The 13354-nt window shown below is 44.4% G+C and overlaps 2 protein-coding genes across 5 annotated transcripts in view; one reads left to right on the top strand and one right to left on the bottom strand.

Annotated features, from left to right (window-relative positions):
• Positions 1 to 239: 239 nt before the first annotated feature.
• On the bottom strand, positions 240 to 9300 carry COPS4 (COP9 signalosome subunit 4). The gene is made up of 10 exons (XM_005530316.3): positions 8980 to 9300; positions 7782 to 7861; positions 6868 to 7019; positions 5780 to 5883; positions 4849 to 5002; positions 3621 to 3771; positions 3127 to 3297; positions 1729 to 1844; positions 1309 to 1393; positions 240 to 810 (listed from the first exon to the last, which is right to left on the bottom strand). The coding sequence occupies exons 1-10, from the start codon at positions 9054 to 9056 to the stop codon at positions 677 to 679; spliced, it is 1224 nt and encodes a 407-aa protein (XP_005530373.1). The 5' UTR covers positions 9057 to 9300; the 3' UTR covers positions 240 to 676.
• A 138-nt stretch (positions 9301 to 9438) lies between these two features.
• LIN54 (lin-54 DREAM MuvB core complex component) overlaps positions 9439 to 13354 on the top strand; it is a 40044-nt gene continuing 36128 nt past the window's right edge. For 3 of the 4 annotated variants that reach the window (XM_014259048.2, XM_005530314.3, XM_014259045.2), the window contains exon 1: positions 9439 to 9556. The gene's annotated coding sequence lies outside the window, so the exon portion shown is untranslated. Of the gene's footprint in view, positions 9557 to 9958; positions 10043 to 13354 lie in introns of those variants that run through there. The other variant, XM_014259047.2, reaches the window with a different exon arrangement.

The raw sequence follows: 13354 nt of genomic DNA, 5'->3' as shown, positions 1-13354 counted from the left end.
AGACTGATTAATATCAAAAAGGCCACTCTCATACTTCATTGCTGTACATAAGCATTTCAAGTTAGTCCTGCTTATCATGACACCTTGACCTGCATTTTATAAGCAAAGGAGGAAAAAAAAAATGTTTTTCATCTAACATTTTCAGGGGCTGAAAATGCAATTACAAAAATTGGATTTGTTTCAAGTTACTGTTTAAGAAAAAAAATGAAAACAAAACAAAACAAACCCAAAACCACAGGTCCTTACAACACTTAAACCAAATGGCTTATCTCAGCCTTTATTAGAATAATTACAACTAAAAGAAACACGGTGCTTCTATTTTCACAGCAGGACACACATCATAGGAAGTAATGGGCTACAAAGCTATAGCAATACAGTGGGGAAAAAAAATTAAATAAACCAAACCCAAATCTTGCTGCAGACATTACAGCTTCTTTTAAATGGAAAACACAGTTTTCAGGCAGAATGCAACGCAGAGGCAGCAAGAGCATCAATCTAAGCTCAGAGAACTGGGGGCCTGTAACACCAAACAAGGTATCAGTTAATTGTGTCCTAAGCCATAGTGGAAGCAGAAGATGGGGAAGTGAAGATGATTACTCTGTTTCCCAGTCCTGCTCAGCTCCCCCTGCCGACACAGCAGGCAGGTGACTGCCTCCACTGGGACAGCAAGGCACGGTCACTGAGCCATCTGTGCCTCCATGGCCTGCGCTGTCCACTCTGGGGCTGTCTGACTGATCTTCTCCAGCAGGTTGTTCACCTGGAAACACAGGGACTGAATCTGCTTGTCCCAAGTTGGCAAAGCTTCACGAGCTGAAAAGAAAAGACAACCCATACTAAACAAAGTAAGTCTTGGCTATTCCCTTGCCGTGTCAACTGCAACCTTTCCTTTTGCCTCACCTAACTCACAGAGGAAGCCTTCCTTGTAGTGATATCAGGATCACTTCTGTACTCAAAAGCAAGTTATTTTGGCTGCCTGTTAGGCTTGTTAGTTAAGCCTAACTCCTGCATCAAAGCAGATTTGAACAAAGAACTTCCTGGTGAACCTGCTCCTAGAAGGAGACTGATGGAATAAATTCACTCTTTCCTGTGGGTGAACGGATGCAAAGCCCTCTGCAGGGAGTGGGTGAAGTGTCAAAGGTTGTCCCTTATGGCTAACTCTGCCACCTCCTGGCTACAGCAGGTTGAGCAAGCTCACTTCAGGCAGAAGGGATTATTAATAAATTTAATCCTTATCCCAGCAGGGACCACCTCAAAAAGCTCACTCTGACAGCTGCTAAAACGAAAGAATTACAGTGTGGTTGAACTTACTCTCAAAGTGAACAATTCCATCAATCTGATCAATAAATCCATTCATGCGACCCTCAGTTATCATCTGAGAAGCGATCTTCTCTGCCTGGAGGAACAAGGAAAGATGTCAGAAACTTTGTCCGTTCTCAAAGAAGTTAGAAATGATTCAGTTTTAACCAGGTCCACACACAGAGGGGAAGGAACCTACAGACAGCACTCATTATGATATGATTAGACAAACTATCAGTGGCATCTAAATCCACTGTTGTTCAGTCCACATTGTGTACTTTCCATTCTCCCTGACAAATATTCAACTTTCCTCGTAATATGGAATATTATTCCCTAAATTTTAACTGATTTTCCTAATATTTACCACAGATAATTTCTCATGCCATTCATGCTACTTGTTTAAAAAAAAAAAAAAAGGTAGGAAATGGATACCTTGGCTGCAGGGATCTCTAGTAATGCACCAAGCTCTTCAAAGGTAATGTTGTTGTAAAGTTTGCTTGCAGATAATAAATTGTGTTCAATAACAGCTCTGTCCAGAATACTGGAACCTTCAGGGTTAGATGAGGAAAAAAAAACCTAAACATTACTATAAGATTGAAATATTGCTTTATATAGTAGAGCAAATGAAAAAAATGCTTCTCTCTTTTTTTTCTGAAGTGCTACATGTGCAGAAGGTCCAGATGCATCTGCCTTGCATTCCTGTTAAGCTGCACAAACACAGCAGACAAAAACAAATGGATGGCACATGGCTGATTTTAAAACAGATAAACCCTTTATTTAATTTCTAGAGTAAGCAAGTGGAACCCTTGTTACAAGATTTACTGTCTGAATCGAGGTGGTTTGACCTCCTGTGATCCTAGCCTAGGATTTTCTTATTATTCATTATGGCTCTTAGGGGTACAATTAACCCCTCTCTTGCTCTGCTTGCGATAAACCTGTATCTGATGTCTCTCTTCTTGACTGAACAGTTTTCAACAATATAACTCATTTGCCCCTTAACCTCTAGCTGAAGATAAGCACATTATTAAACACCAGCTAACCTGCATTCTTTAAGGACAAACAGTACAGGTTATAAATAAAAAACATGACCAAGGGAAGGAACGCAGCCTATTGCAAAAAAGTACCTTTAACCCAGTTTTCACTTCTGCAAGTACATGGATACTTATTTTTCCTTAACCAACAATACTTTTTCAGTAGGAAGACCTTCCTGATACAGAGGTATTTCACGATTATGTATTTTTCTACTTTTATCTTCTTCCAATCTAGAAAACTGAGACTAGTGTGTTTAGGATACCAGTTAAGCCATTTTTGACATTTTTCTGACTGTTCAGAGGTTCAGGACTTTGTGTCATGTCAGTGGTGATGTGTGTGAGGTCCAAACCATCCCCTCACCATGTTACCTTCCTGTCAAATCCTGAAGCAGTTCCAATAAATGTATCATCAGTACTGACCTTTTATGGCCTACATGCATGTCATGGGTTTCTCGGTACCCTACTCTTAACAGTGCCTGAGAAGCTCACAAGGACAGAGACTCTGTTAGAAACACTGGGAAGTTGTCAGTGAAGGGGACTGTACATGGACAGGGAAAGAAAATGTGACAAGTTTTCTTCCAGAAGAGTATTTCAAAACCTTAATGGCAAATCAGAAAGGTTAACTATATCTAAGAAGCTTTACTATCTAAATATAAATATATATATATGCTGAAAAATGTTTCTTAAATAATGATATAAGCAATAATAAATTCTTTTCCATGACACTTCTTGACTGATTTGGGAAGTCCAACTCCCGTGGATGAACACCTAGCATTACAAGGCTTTTAGAAAAGTGTACCATCAGCTGTAGTCGCTTTCTGGTGAGGCATTAGCATAGCTGCAAACTCTTGCAGTTGATTTCCACGGATAATTCTGTCAAGATACATTTTCTCCAGGATCCCATAGGCTGCAAGCTGCTGGCATCTCTCATCCTTGAAGAGAGTAGCAAGCATGCGGGAACGCTGTTGTCCTAGGAAAGCCAAGAGGAATTCTCATAACTCACCACCAAACACCAAGTATTTAGAGGTAAACAGCAGGAAGTTACTTTTTTTCCCCAATGCATGTGAATAACAGCCAACAAAGCTCTACTGAGGAAGGAATTTGGTTGTGTTCAGTTCAAAGGCAAAGACACTGAATTAATTCAGCTCTGAGCTAACAGTTTGCCAACACGTAATTCTGGCATCGTGTTCAAAACTTTGCATTCCTCACCAAATCTTCGTAATAAAAGTAATACACAAGCTGACTTGCTTCAGGGGAAATACCTTTTCCACAGAAATGTAAGGTGTATTTTACCTGCCGATGCCAAAATAGTACAATGCAATGCATGTTTCAATGCCTCCAGCCTCTCACTCTCATGGACTATGCTCTTGTAGGACAGCTCGTTGTACCTTTGGGCAGCCTCAATGAACTTCCTTCTGTAGTCAAGTACTCGAGCATAGCAAACCTAGAAAGGAAGGGTATCTCAGAAAAAGCAGCAGAGGTGGCTGCATAATACAGGTGTGTAAAAATTGCACACTATAAAATCATAGCTCCCAGAAATATTGCTCTTCTGCTTCCTAGGCAAATGTGTGCCTTCAAAGAATTAGCTTGACTTGACAAGTCCTTGCTCAAGTATCAGGGAAATCATTTGAAAGGACATTTCCTACCACTGTTCACGTGTTAAACACTGCAGATGTCTAAAAGCCAAATATTGAGCCTGAGTAATTGAAATATTGCACAGCTGATACTGTATTTGTGTGAGTTTCCCCTTCACTACTGACAGCTACCACTTAGACAGCCATTTATGTTTCAAATATTTGCTTTTCCCTTCAGCATGGGAACACCACCTGGTGTTTCTTCCTTCCTTTGTGTTTTTCTAAGATTCACAGAAATTATTTACACTTTCAACCGAGTGCACACTTCAAAATGTAATATGGGATGAGGAAAAAAGGAAAGGGGAAACCAACAAACAAAAACTACAAGATGCTGAGTTACTGCTCATGGCCCATCTGCTTTGTGTCACAGAATTTTAAACACCACCACACTTGATCACTTCTGTTACACTGTCATCACTGCTCATCAGTTACTAAAACAGTTTGAGAAATTTTGTGTATGAACTGTGTACACAGTAAACACAAGAACAGGAATGTCAGCAGTTAATTTATTACTTAAGTCTTTAAGCTACTTTTATGTATGGGACTTATTATTTAATTACTGGGGGGTGGGAGGACTTCTACTGTCTCTAATATTAGACAAAGGTAAAGGCACTATTTTCAACAATATTTCAAATGTTTTTTAGCCTAGTTTTTATTTTCTATCAGTAAAGCCAGCATTTAAGGAACTATCACAGTCCTATCTCCAAGTGGTAAGGAATGAGTTGTTTAATTATTGCTAAGATGTGTCTCTCAAGTTCCCAAAACCATATAGCTTTTCCCTTTGTCTCTTTTCTCATGATGAAACTTTTAGTGGCAGTGCATTAAAATATCTCAATGTGGCATTATCTTCCATTAGAAAGAGAAAGCAATAAAGCAGGTTAGACAACCTTATAATGGATTTGCAGCTGTTCATTAGTTGATTCATTCTGAAGCAGGGAAGCACGATTGATGTAAGCTTCTGCTTGAACTGGGTCATCATCCTCCAGATACAGCCTGGCAATTTTCAGGTAGGTCTCCAGTTTATAATCTACATTGTACTGCCTGTAGGGGAAAGAAAAAAGCAAGTGCTCAGAGTTGCTTCAGAACTACTTTTGCTCTTAGCTGGTCTAAACATTTGTTATGATTCTTAAGCACTTGGCAAAATTTGCTTTACCCTTTTTTCTTCTTCCCTACTACCAAATTAGTGCTTTCTGTACAGAGTAAGGAAATTTAAGATGAATGCCTATACAGAACTGGCTCCTGTAAAATCCAGTAGAAATAATGCTGTCCACCAAGACAGAAATGTACATTCTCATAATCTGTTCTTTGTGGACTGGAAGTTAGCCACCAGTGGTCAGCCACTTCAGTTAAGAATCAGCCTTGCAGTGCAAGAAATAGGTGCTAAATAGGCAAAACCTATTGCTAAAAAGCAACTCCTTTTATGTGCAAACTGAGAAAGGGGAAAGGACTGCCAGAGAAAAGTAACAGCAAGGGTTCTACATCTAAAAAAATCAAAACAATCAAACCAAACTAAAACAAACTCCACCTCACAAACAGACAAAAGAATCCCGAACTGCATTTGTTAATATCCAGTCTCAAACTATATCTTCATTTTGAACTGAGAAGGTGGACACACTGAAAAACCGCCACCCTTCAAGGGTCTTTCAATAACCTTAGAAACATTTCTACAAAACACTATTAAAAATACTTGTTTATCAACAAGACTAATTAATAGTGGGTAACTTCTGGTGCAGAAAACCCCAAAATTCTCACTCGCTGGTCTAGTTCACAGCAGAGAAAGCAGGTACAGGTAACACCACAGAACTGGGTGTGACATACTTTTGTCCCGTTTCCAAAGGGATCCCCACCAACACTTGTGCTGCATTTCTCCAGTCTTCTTCTTTCTCATAGATTGATGCAAGATGTTGCCTTATTGAAGCCACCTGAAATACAATAAAATCAACAGCAGAAGTAGCCACCATTTATAAAGCTTTTAAAAAGATTAAACAAATCTTTCAGGAACTGGAGCACCAAGAGTCACAAGCCATTTCTTGTGCAGTTACACATCAAATGATGCCTGTCAGGTAGGAATGAGGTGAACTGTGATTAGATCCTGTTGAAGAAACTTCCACTTTAGAGAGCAGCTGTCAGCAGGTAAAGTATTAGTGCTTACAGCCTGGGTTTTTAACTAGAAGCCTGGGTAAAAAAAAGTCACCTGATGTATTGGATTTAATTTACGCATAATCATGATGACATATATGCAAGCATGTTCAGATCAGAGTAAAAGCTGCTTAAAAAGTAAATAAAAATCATGGCAGAAACTGCCTTGACTTTCTACTCCAATACTAGATCCTAAGGGCTTTTAATATAAACAACTTTTCTAAGAACTTTCAGATGATACTGCACATTCATACAACAAAACATAGAACTGAATGAAAAGGAAGAGCAGCATATTCAGTAATTAAGCAGAATTGAATTTCAAGAAAATATTTTTTCCTGTCAAAATGATTATGGCTAAAATAAAGAAACACAGAAAATGTATTTATTTTGAAACAAAAGCTATTTTTCAAGGTGCATGCACTTCACACCACCTGTCTGCTCCAGTAAAAAGCAGTACCATGAGTAGCAGTCTCCAGACACCTCCAGCAGCTCAAGGACTGTTTCATTGTAACAAGCCAATTACAGGTAGCAGAGGAAGTACCTGTCCATGAGCATGATGAAATGACAGTCTGTAATCTTTGCACAGTCCTAAGTGCTCTCTGCACTTCGCTCAGGTTTTCTGTGTACAGGACTGAAAAACTGGGCTCTAAGTAGGAATATCTGCTTTGAACAGCTTTTTGAAAGGCTTGAAATAGTCAGCAGACAAGGAGGGGAAAAGCTAAAGCCAAACCCACGAGCTAAAACTTCCCTCATCACTGATCTCTTACCTGTTCTTCAAACGAAATAACTCTGGGCTGTATCTTTTCCAAGGTGAAGTGGTAAATTTCTTTGGCTGTGCTGTCAGGGAGACTTGGAAGATGTGTACAGAAATCTGTCAGCAGCTGCCGTGAGATCACCAGACTGACGTTCTCATTCACCACTGGTTCAGAGATGCACAGAGGAAAAACACAGAATGGATGCAATATTTTTCAGTGTCTTCACTACAGGTGACAATTTGCTTTTACATTAAATTTGAATATTTCAAATTTAATGTAAAACTGTTGAAAAACTGTATGTAAGTGAAGGTGATTTTTTTTTCCTTTTTTTTATAAAGGTGGGTTTTTCTTTTCTTTTCTTTCAGAAACTGTTTACACTAGAGGTCACCAGAGTTCTAACCCCTGACAGATAATAAATTAATTTTTCACCCTGATTTATAGTTCTCAGTTGCTGAAATATCTTGAACAAAGTACCTGTTTGGGCTAAATCTCACTAAGCTCATTCTCAGCTTTAGAAATATTATAGCAAATATAATTTACAAAGATGTTCAATAAACCAAACACCCAGTACAATACAAAAAAAGGCCTAACAATTTCTTGGCAGTTTTACAAATGGGTGAAGAAGGAGGCTGTCAGTTTAAATACCACTTGGCACCCAGTACCAACTTCAGCACTCCACAAAGTGCTTTGTTTTCACCTTCCAGTGCTGACAGGTTGGAAAGCTGTAATAGCCACAAAGCTTACAAATCCATTCCCTCTTCACTTCTGAATGTGGTGATGAGGGTTTCTCTTCCTATTGCATCTGAGTTCCAACAGGACAAAAATATATTGTATTTACACAGCCTTATGTAGAGCTAACAAATAAACAACCCCACAGACCGCTGGCCTTCACTCAGCGTACAACCACTTACACCAGATACACTTACTTGCTTCTACAAAAGCTTTCAGAGCTTCAAGCTGTTCCACACCCGACAGCTGAATGGCTTTTTCCAATATTTGACGGTACCTGTCCATAAATAAATTTAAAAAAGGTAAAAAATCACACATTTTTTTCACTAAGAACTTCTGCCTCTCTGCTTACTTTCTATGTCAGGGCCCTATTTTTGCTCATATGTTCTGTACCTTGAGGTGGCAATTCTCCAAATAGTTTGTTCCAAAGTGTCATCATGAACATTCACCTGGAAATGGTACCTGGCTCTTCTTAAATCCCAGGACTAGATGCTCAGACAACAGAGCTCATCATTTTGTTATCTAAGAACATATGTGCAATTGTGGAAGTTTGAAACAGTAATAACAATCAAATGCCCAGGAAAGTGCATAGAAAAAATAATGAAAACTGTACTGCTCATAGATTCAGATTAATCAGGGTAGTCAGACATTCCAAATGCCACATTCAATCTACTCTAATACTGTTGTGATAAATATTATGCTACAGCCACTTCACACGAACACAGGTGCACTCTATGTGTTTTCAAGTGCTTATTCCCGCAAAAAACCAGCAAGTTCTCTTTTCTTGTTTCAGCAAGCTAAGGAAACTTTGCCTCAGGGTTTGTGATACTGATGAAGTACTACATCCACGTGGAAGCTACATTTTGAGGGTAAAACTTCCAAGGTTTTACATGAAAATCCGAAAAGTGACACAGCCCCCCGGCAACACAAGCAACTGGACAGGGAGTCAAAGAATTCCAGGTGACAGATCGGCATCTGACGGGACTCTCGGAGTGAAAATCTATGTGACACATCGCGCCACGAGAAGCTCAACCCCTAAGGGGTGCCGTCCAAAACATTCAACTAATGAAAACGGGAATAATTATTAACAATAGCAAAAGAGTCGCTGATATATCCACGGCAGCAGAGGAAAACAAACTCCCCCGGCCTCTCGCTGTGGCACAGCCCAGGGACAGCAGCCGAGCCATGAGGTGGGCCGAGCGGACACGAGGGAGGCCGTGAACCAAAAAAAACTACACAACCATGAAGTGGAACCTTTCTGTCTCCTTTTTATCGGAAGAAACGCGGCCGCTGGGCACGACGCACCCTCCCAGCGCAGGGCACCCCCTCAACCCGCGGGCTGCTCGCACCCCTCACCCCAACGCGGGGAGGCGGCGGCGGAGCCCGGCAACTCACTTTCCCGCCAGGTCCTTGTGGGAGCCGCTGGAGTTCATCAGCTGCGCCAGGTCCTGCCTCACCGCGCCCGCCGCCATCTTGGGAGCCGCCTCCTCCCACCATGGAGCCGCGCGCGCCGGCGGGAGAAGGGGGGGTGCGTGTCACGTGACGGGGGAGCGCGCGCAGGCCGCGGGAGGCGGCGCGGGCGGGCCGGTCCCACGCGCGCGGTTGGAAGGGGAGGATATTCCCACGGAGATATCCCACGGGATTTACACCGCGAGTGGGATAAAGCGGGACCGCCGCCGCCGGCGTTTCCTCCTCCACGGGTGGTGCCTGCGCGTGGCCCCGGAAGCGGACGGCGGGGCGGGGCGGTCCCGGAAGCGCGGGGCGCTGCGCCGGCGGTTGCCAGGGCGGCGCGGTATTATGGGATGCGGCGGGGGAATGGCGCGGGGCGCGTGATTTTGAACAAACGCGGCGGCGGGATCGGCGCGGGCGCGGCCGGCCCCGCCGCCGCGCCCGCCGGGAGCGGCACCGGGGGACGCCGGCACCGGCCAGAGGCATCGCTAGCGGAGGAAGAAGAAGAGCGCCCGCCCGCCCGGTAAGTGCGAGGGGCGGGAAAGCGGCGGCGGGAGGACAGGGAAGGGGGTGCGGGCACGGCTGACAGCCGCCTCCCGTCGGGAAGGAACAGGCCCGGCCTTGCCGGGCGCCTTCCCCCGCGGCAGGCCGGGCTCGCGGGTGGCCCTGCCGGCCCCCCCGGGATGGCGCGGATAGTCGGCCCCGGCCGCCCCCCCGCCGCGGGGGTGGCCGCCCGGCGCGTACCCTCCCCGCTGCTGGCCGGGGTGAGCTGCGCCCGGAGCGGCGGGGTCACGGCAGCCCCGCGGGGAGGCGAGGCCCCCCGTCGGAGCGGGGTCTGCGCGGGACCCGCCGGTGCGGAAGGGGTCGGGGTTCGCGGCTCGGGGGCGGCGCCGGGGCGGGGCGGCGGGGGCAGGTGCGGCGGGGGCGGCGGTGACGGGATGAAAATGGCGGATCTTTCGAAATACGGCGGCGGCCGCCGGCGCTCACGGGCCCGGGCCGCCCCCGCGAGGTGAGACCTGGCGCGGGGGGAGCGGCGGCGCTGGCGGCACCGCGCGGGGCCGGTGGCCGCCGGGGCTCGTCGCGCCGGGCCCGGGGCTGGCGGGGCCCGGCTGCCCCGGCCCGGGACAGCGCGTCGGGCGGCCCCGGGGCCCGGGCTACTCGCGGGCATGCCCCGTTCGAGGGGACCGCGCCGCCCCCGGGGAGCCGCCGGGGCCACACGGCCCTGGGTGGGTGAGGACGTCTCGGCTGTGTCAGCGGGATGCTCGCTCCGGCTCTGCCCCGCGGAGCGGGTGCGGTGCTGCCTCAGCTCACCGCGGTGCCAGGGCGCACCTGTGCCCTGAGCGTGCACTGCCCGGCTGTGGACGGCCCTCAGCTCCAAGGGAATGTGTCTGGTTATGGCCTCCTCAGTACAAGGAAAACAAGGAGCTACTGGAGAGGGTCCAGTGGAGGCCGCGAAGATGATGAGGGATCTGGAGCATCTCATGTGAAGAGAGACTGTAGGAGCTGGGCTTGTTTAGTCCGGCGAACAGAAGACTGCTGTCATTAATGCATATAAATATCTAAAAAGCAGGTGCCAAGAGGATGGTGGTAGAGTTTTTGGTGGTGCTCAGCAGCAGGATGTGGATAAATGCCTATGACCAAAAATACAAGAAGTTTCACCTCAATATGTTGTGGGTGGTAGAGCATTGGAACACAAGGGAGGTTGTGGAGTCTCCCTCTCTGGAGATATCTGAAACCCACAGGACCATGGTCTTGTGTCACCTGCTCCAAGTGGCCCTGCCTTGTCAGAGAGGTAGGATTGGATCATCTCCAGAGGTGCCTTTCAAGTTTAACAATTCTGTGGTTCTGTGAATGTAGCCAGACCATCTTTTGGGATAGACTCAGCTTTTCTTGTCACCATCTTGCTTGTTATGAGGTATATCAGTATTCAGAATGTATTTCTACTTATTTGTGGCCTTGACTTTTAAGCACATAATTTACTAATTATGTAATGCTTGATATTGAGCATTTTGGTTCTGGAAAGCCCTGTGGCATTGAGAGCACATGAAACTATCCACTGGAATATACTGTAATCAGGAGGAAAGCTCTCAAGATGTCAGGTGAGGAAAGCACAGATATTTATACCTTTCATTAGTTTCATCCTTCTGAACAGTTCCTTGAAATATATTACAGTTACTGTAGGAAATAATGAATATAGAGAAATAATTTGAAGTATTCTTTGCAATGTTTACATGAAGCTTGCAATAACAAATAGGTTAGTCAATACTTGAGTATGTGGTTATCTTCTTCACAATAGCTTTTGGCTTATTGGAGGCAAGAATAGTGGGTTATCAGCTGAATATATTTCTTCTGCCAGTGTAATCTTTTTGTAAAATAAAATGCATTAGACTTGTCTTTTTTGTTCTTTTTAAATTATTATTTGTCAAAACATCCAGTTTTCCTATCTTCCGCTGAGTTGCATGTTAGCTACATGCCTTGTACAGATTTGTACCAACCTAGAGAGAGATGTGTGGCTGCATTGCTCTGTAGGCCAACCATCTTACAGGCTGCTTGAAAATGCAGCCCAGCTTCTCTAATGGGTTAAGAAAGTACTCTGTGTTTTTTGTGATGGGGAAAGCTCCAGCGGTTTGTTATGCAAGGTTGCTTTTTCAGCTTATGTATCAAGAACTATCTGCTGATGCTTGGTTGGCTTTTACTCTGGTGGTGTCCATGCTCAGATAGTTTGTAACTGAATGCTCTGAACAGTTCAGTCAGAATTCTTGAGAAGTTTTAAATGCTTTCAGGTGGAGTATCTGCTAACCGCAGATGAATAAGAAGGGTGATGGTGAAGAGTACTGTCAGAATTCGACCTTAGAGATGTTGTTATCTCATACACTGTGATATCTTTTATTTCAGATTTGGAAAAACCATCAGAGCCCCTTAGGTTCTTTTCCCTTGCACTTGTTTGGAAAATGTTTGCGGGGAGAACTCAGGTAGATTGGGGGAGTTGTGTTTTGATTCCTGCTTCAGCAATGAACTGTGGTTCCTTATCTGTCACTTGGTGTGTTTGTGCTTTTGTTCTCTATATGTGCTATAGAGGTAGCACGCATTTCTTTGTCACATGCTGTGAGAAGCACATCCTAATGTCCTACAGAGGCTGTACACTACAGAAGTGTGAGAGTGTGGTGTATTCATAGAAAGTACCTAGGAGATAACCTCAGGATTCTTTGTGTTTTTCATTATTATTCTTAGTTTCAGGAGCTCCCAAAGAGAAATGGAAAGTGTTTCTTGAATTCTTTTTCAAAGGTTTGTATTTTGCCAGGCCTTATATTTGAATAGCTTGGTTTTCTCAGTTGCTCAGAAAGCTGATAAGCAGCATGTGGCTTTCAGTACAGCCTGTGACTAGGCTTGCTCACCTGACAACACTAGAAGTCTGGAAAAGAATGTTCTTGCACAAGAAAGAGAAAGGCTAACAGAATAATCTCTTGATTAGTCATGGGGTGCAAAGCTAAATGATGTGAGAGATTCTCATGTTCAGTGTCTGGATGTAGATTGGTAGCTCCTTAATTAGAGCATCACTCCCCTTCAGAAGCCATCCTTCTGCCATCAGATGTGTTGCTGCCCACGTGGAGGTTATGCTCTTAACGTTGGGCTCTGCTTTGATCTGTTGTATGAGTTCTAGGTACATACTGAATCCCCATCTTTAGGGGCTGACTGTTTTGGGGTTTTTATTCCTTTGGAGTAACAGCAGTTTCTGTTACAGACTCAGGAAGTCTGTCTTCCTTGGGTGGAACTATTGTTTCTGTGAAAAGTCTTTCAGGTGTGATACCTTGGTGCTGCTCTGGTGCTGATAGACTTTGAACAGAGTTGTCTCAGCACACTGACTCACCAGAATTTACTTACTACTTTGTGGAGTAGTTTTCTTCCTGGATTGAACACCAGTGTCAGTGGCATGGAGGGAATGGGTTTGTGACAACCTACAGTTGGTTTTGGATGGCTTTGCTCCTGCCTGACTCCTTCATCTGGGCTGTTTCAGCAGTCATACAGATGTTTGCTAGCACAAGGAGGGAAAATGTGTGGAAACAAAAAGGTAGGTGCCAAAGGTGGACCAGAGACCTTTAGTAGTAGTGCTGGCTTATTGCACACAGGGAATTGGAACGTACGGAAAGTAGTGCTGCTGCTCATGTACACACAAAGTAGCAAATAATGCTATTTGAAATAACAGTGCAATGAAAGTATTGCTGGGATATTGCTCTCACTAAATCCTATAAAACTGTAACAAGTGCTTGTTTTATCAGTGTGTAATTATCATTTTGTTGATGTATAAGTTTTTTTAGCTTTG

Source organism: Pseudopodoces humilis, chromosome 6 (genome assembly GCF_049639895.1).
Source record: "Pseudopodoces humilis isolate 2021_Gansu_Grassland_sample_001 chromosome 6, ASM4963989v1, whole genome shotgun sequence".
Lineage (NCBI taxonomy): Eukaryota > Metazoa > Chordata > Aves > Passeriformes > Paridae > Pseudopodoces > Pseudopodoces humilis.
This window is presented reverse-complemented; position numbering and strand designations above follow the sequence as displayed.

Coding starts and splice junctions, on each gene's coding strand:
- COPS4 (XM_005530316.3), bottom strand. CDS start 9,056: ATGGCGGCGGGCGCGGTGAGGCAGGACCTGGCGCAGCTGATGAACTCC. Junction 7,020..7,781: donor GAAAGCTTTTGTAGAAGCAA/GTAAGTGTATCT, acceptor TCTCTGAACCAG/TGGTGAATGAGAACGTCAGT. Junction 1,845..3,126: donor GAAAGCGACTACAGCTGATG/GTACACTTTTCT, acceptor CTAACCCTGAAG/GTTCCAGTATTCTGGACAGA.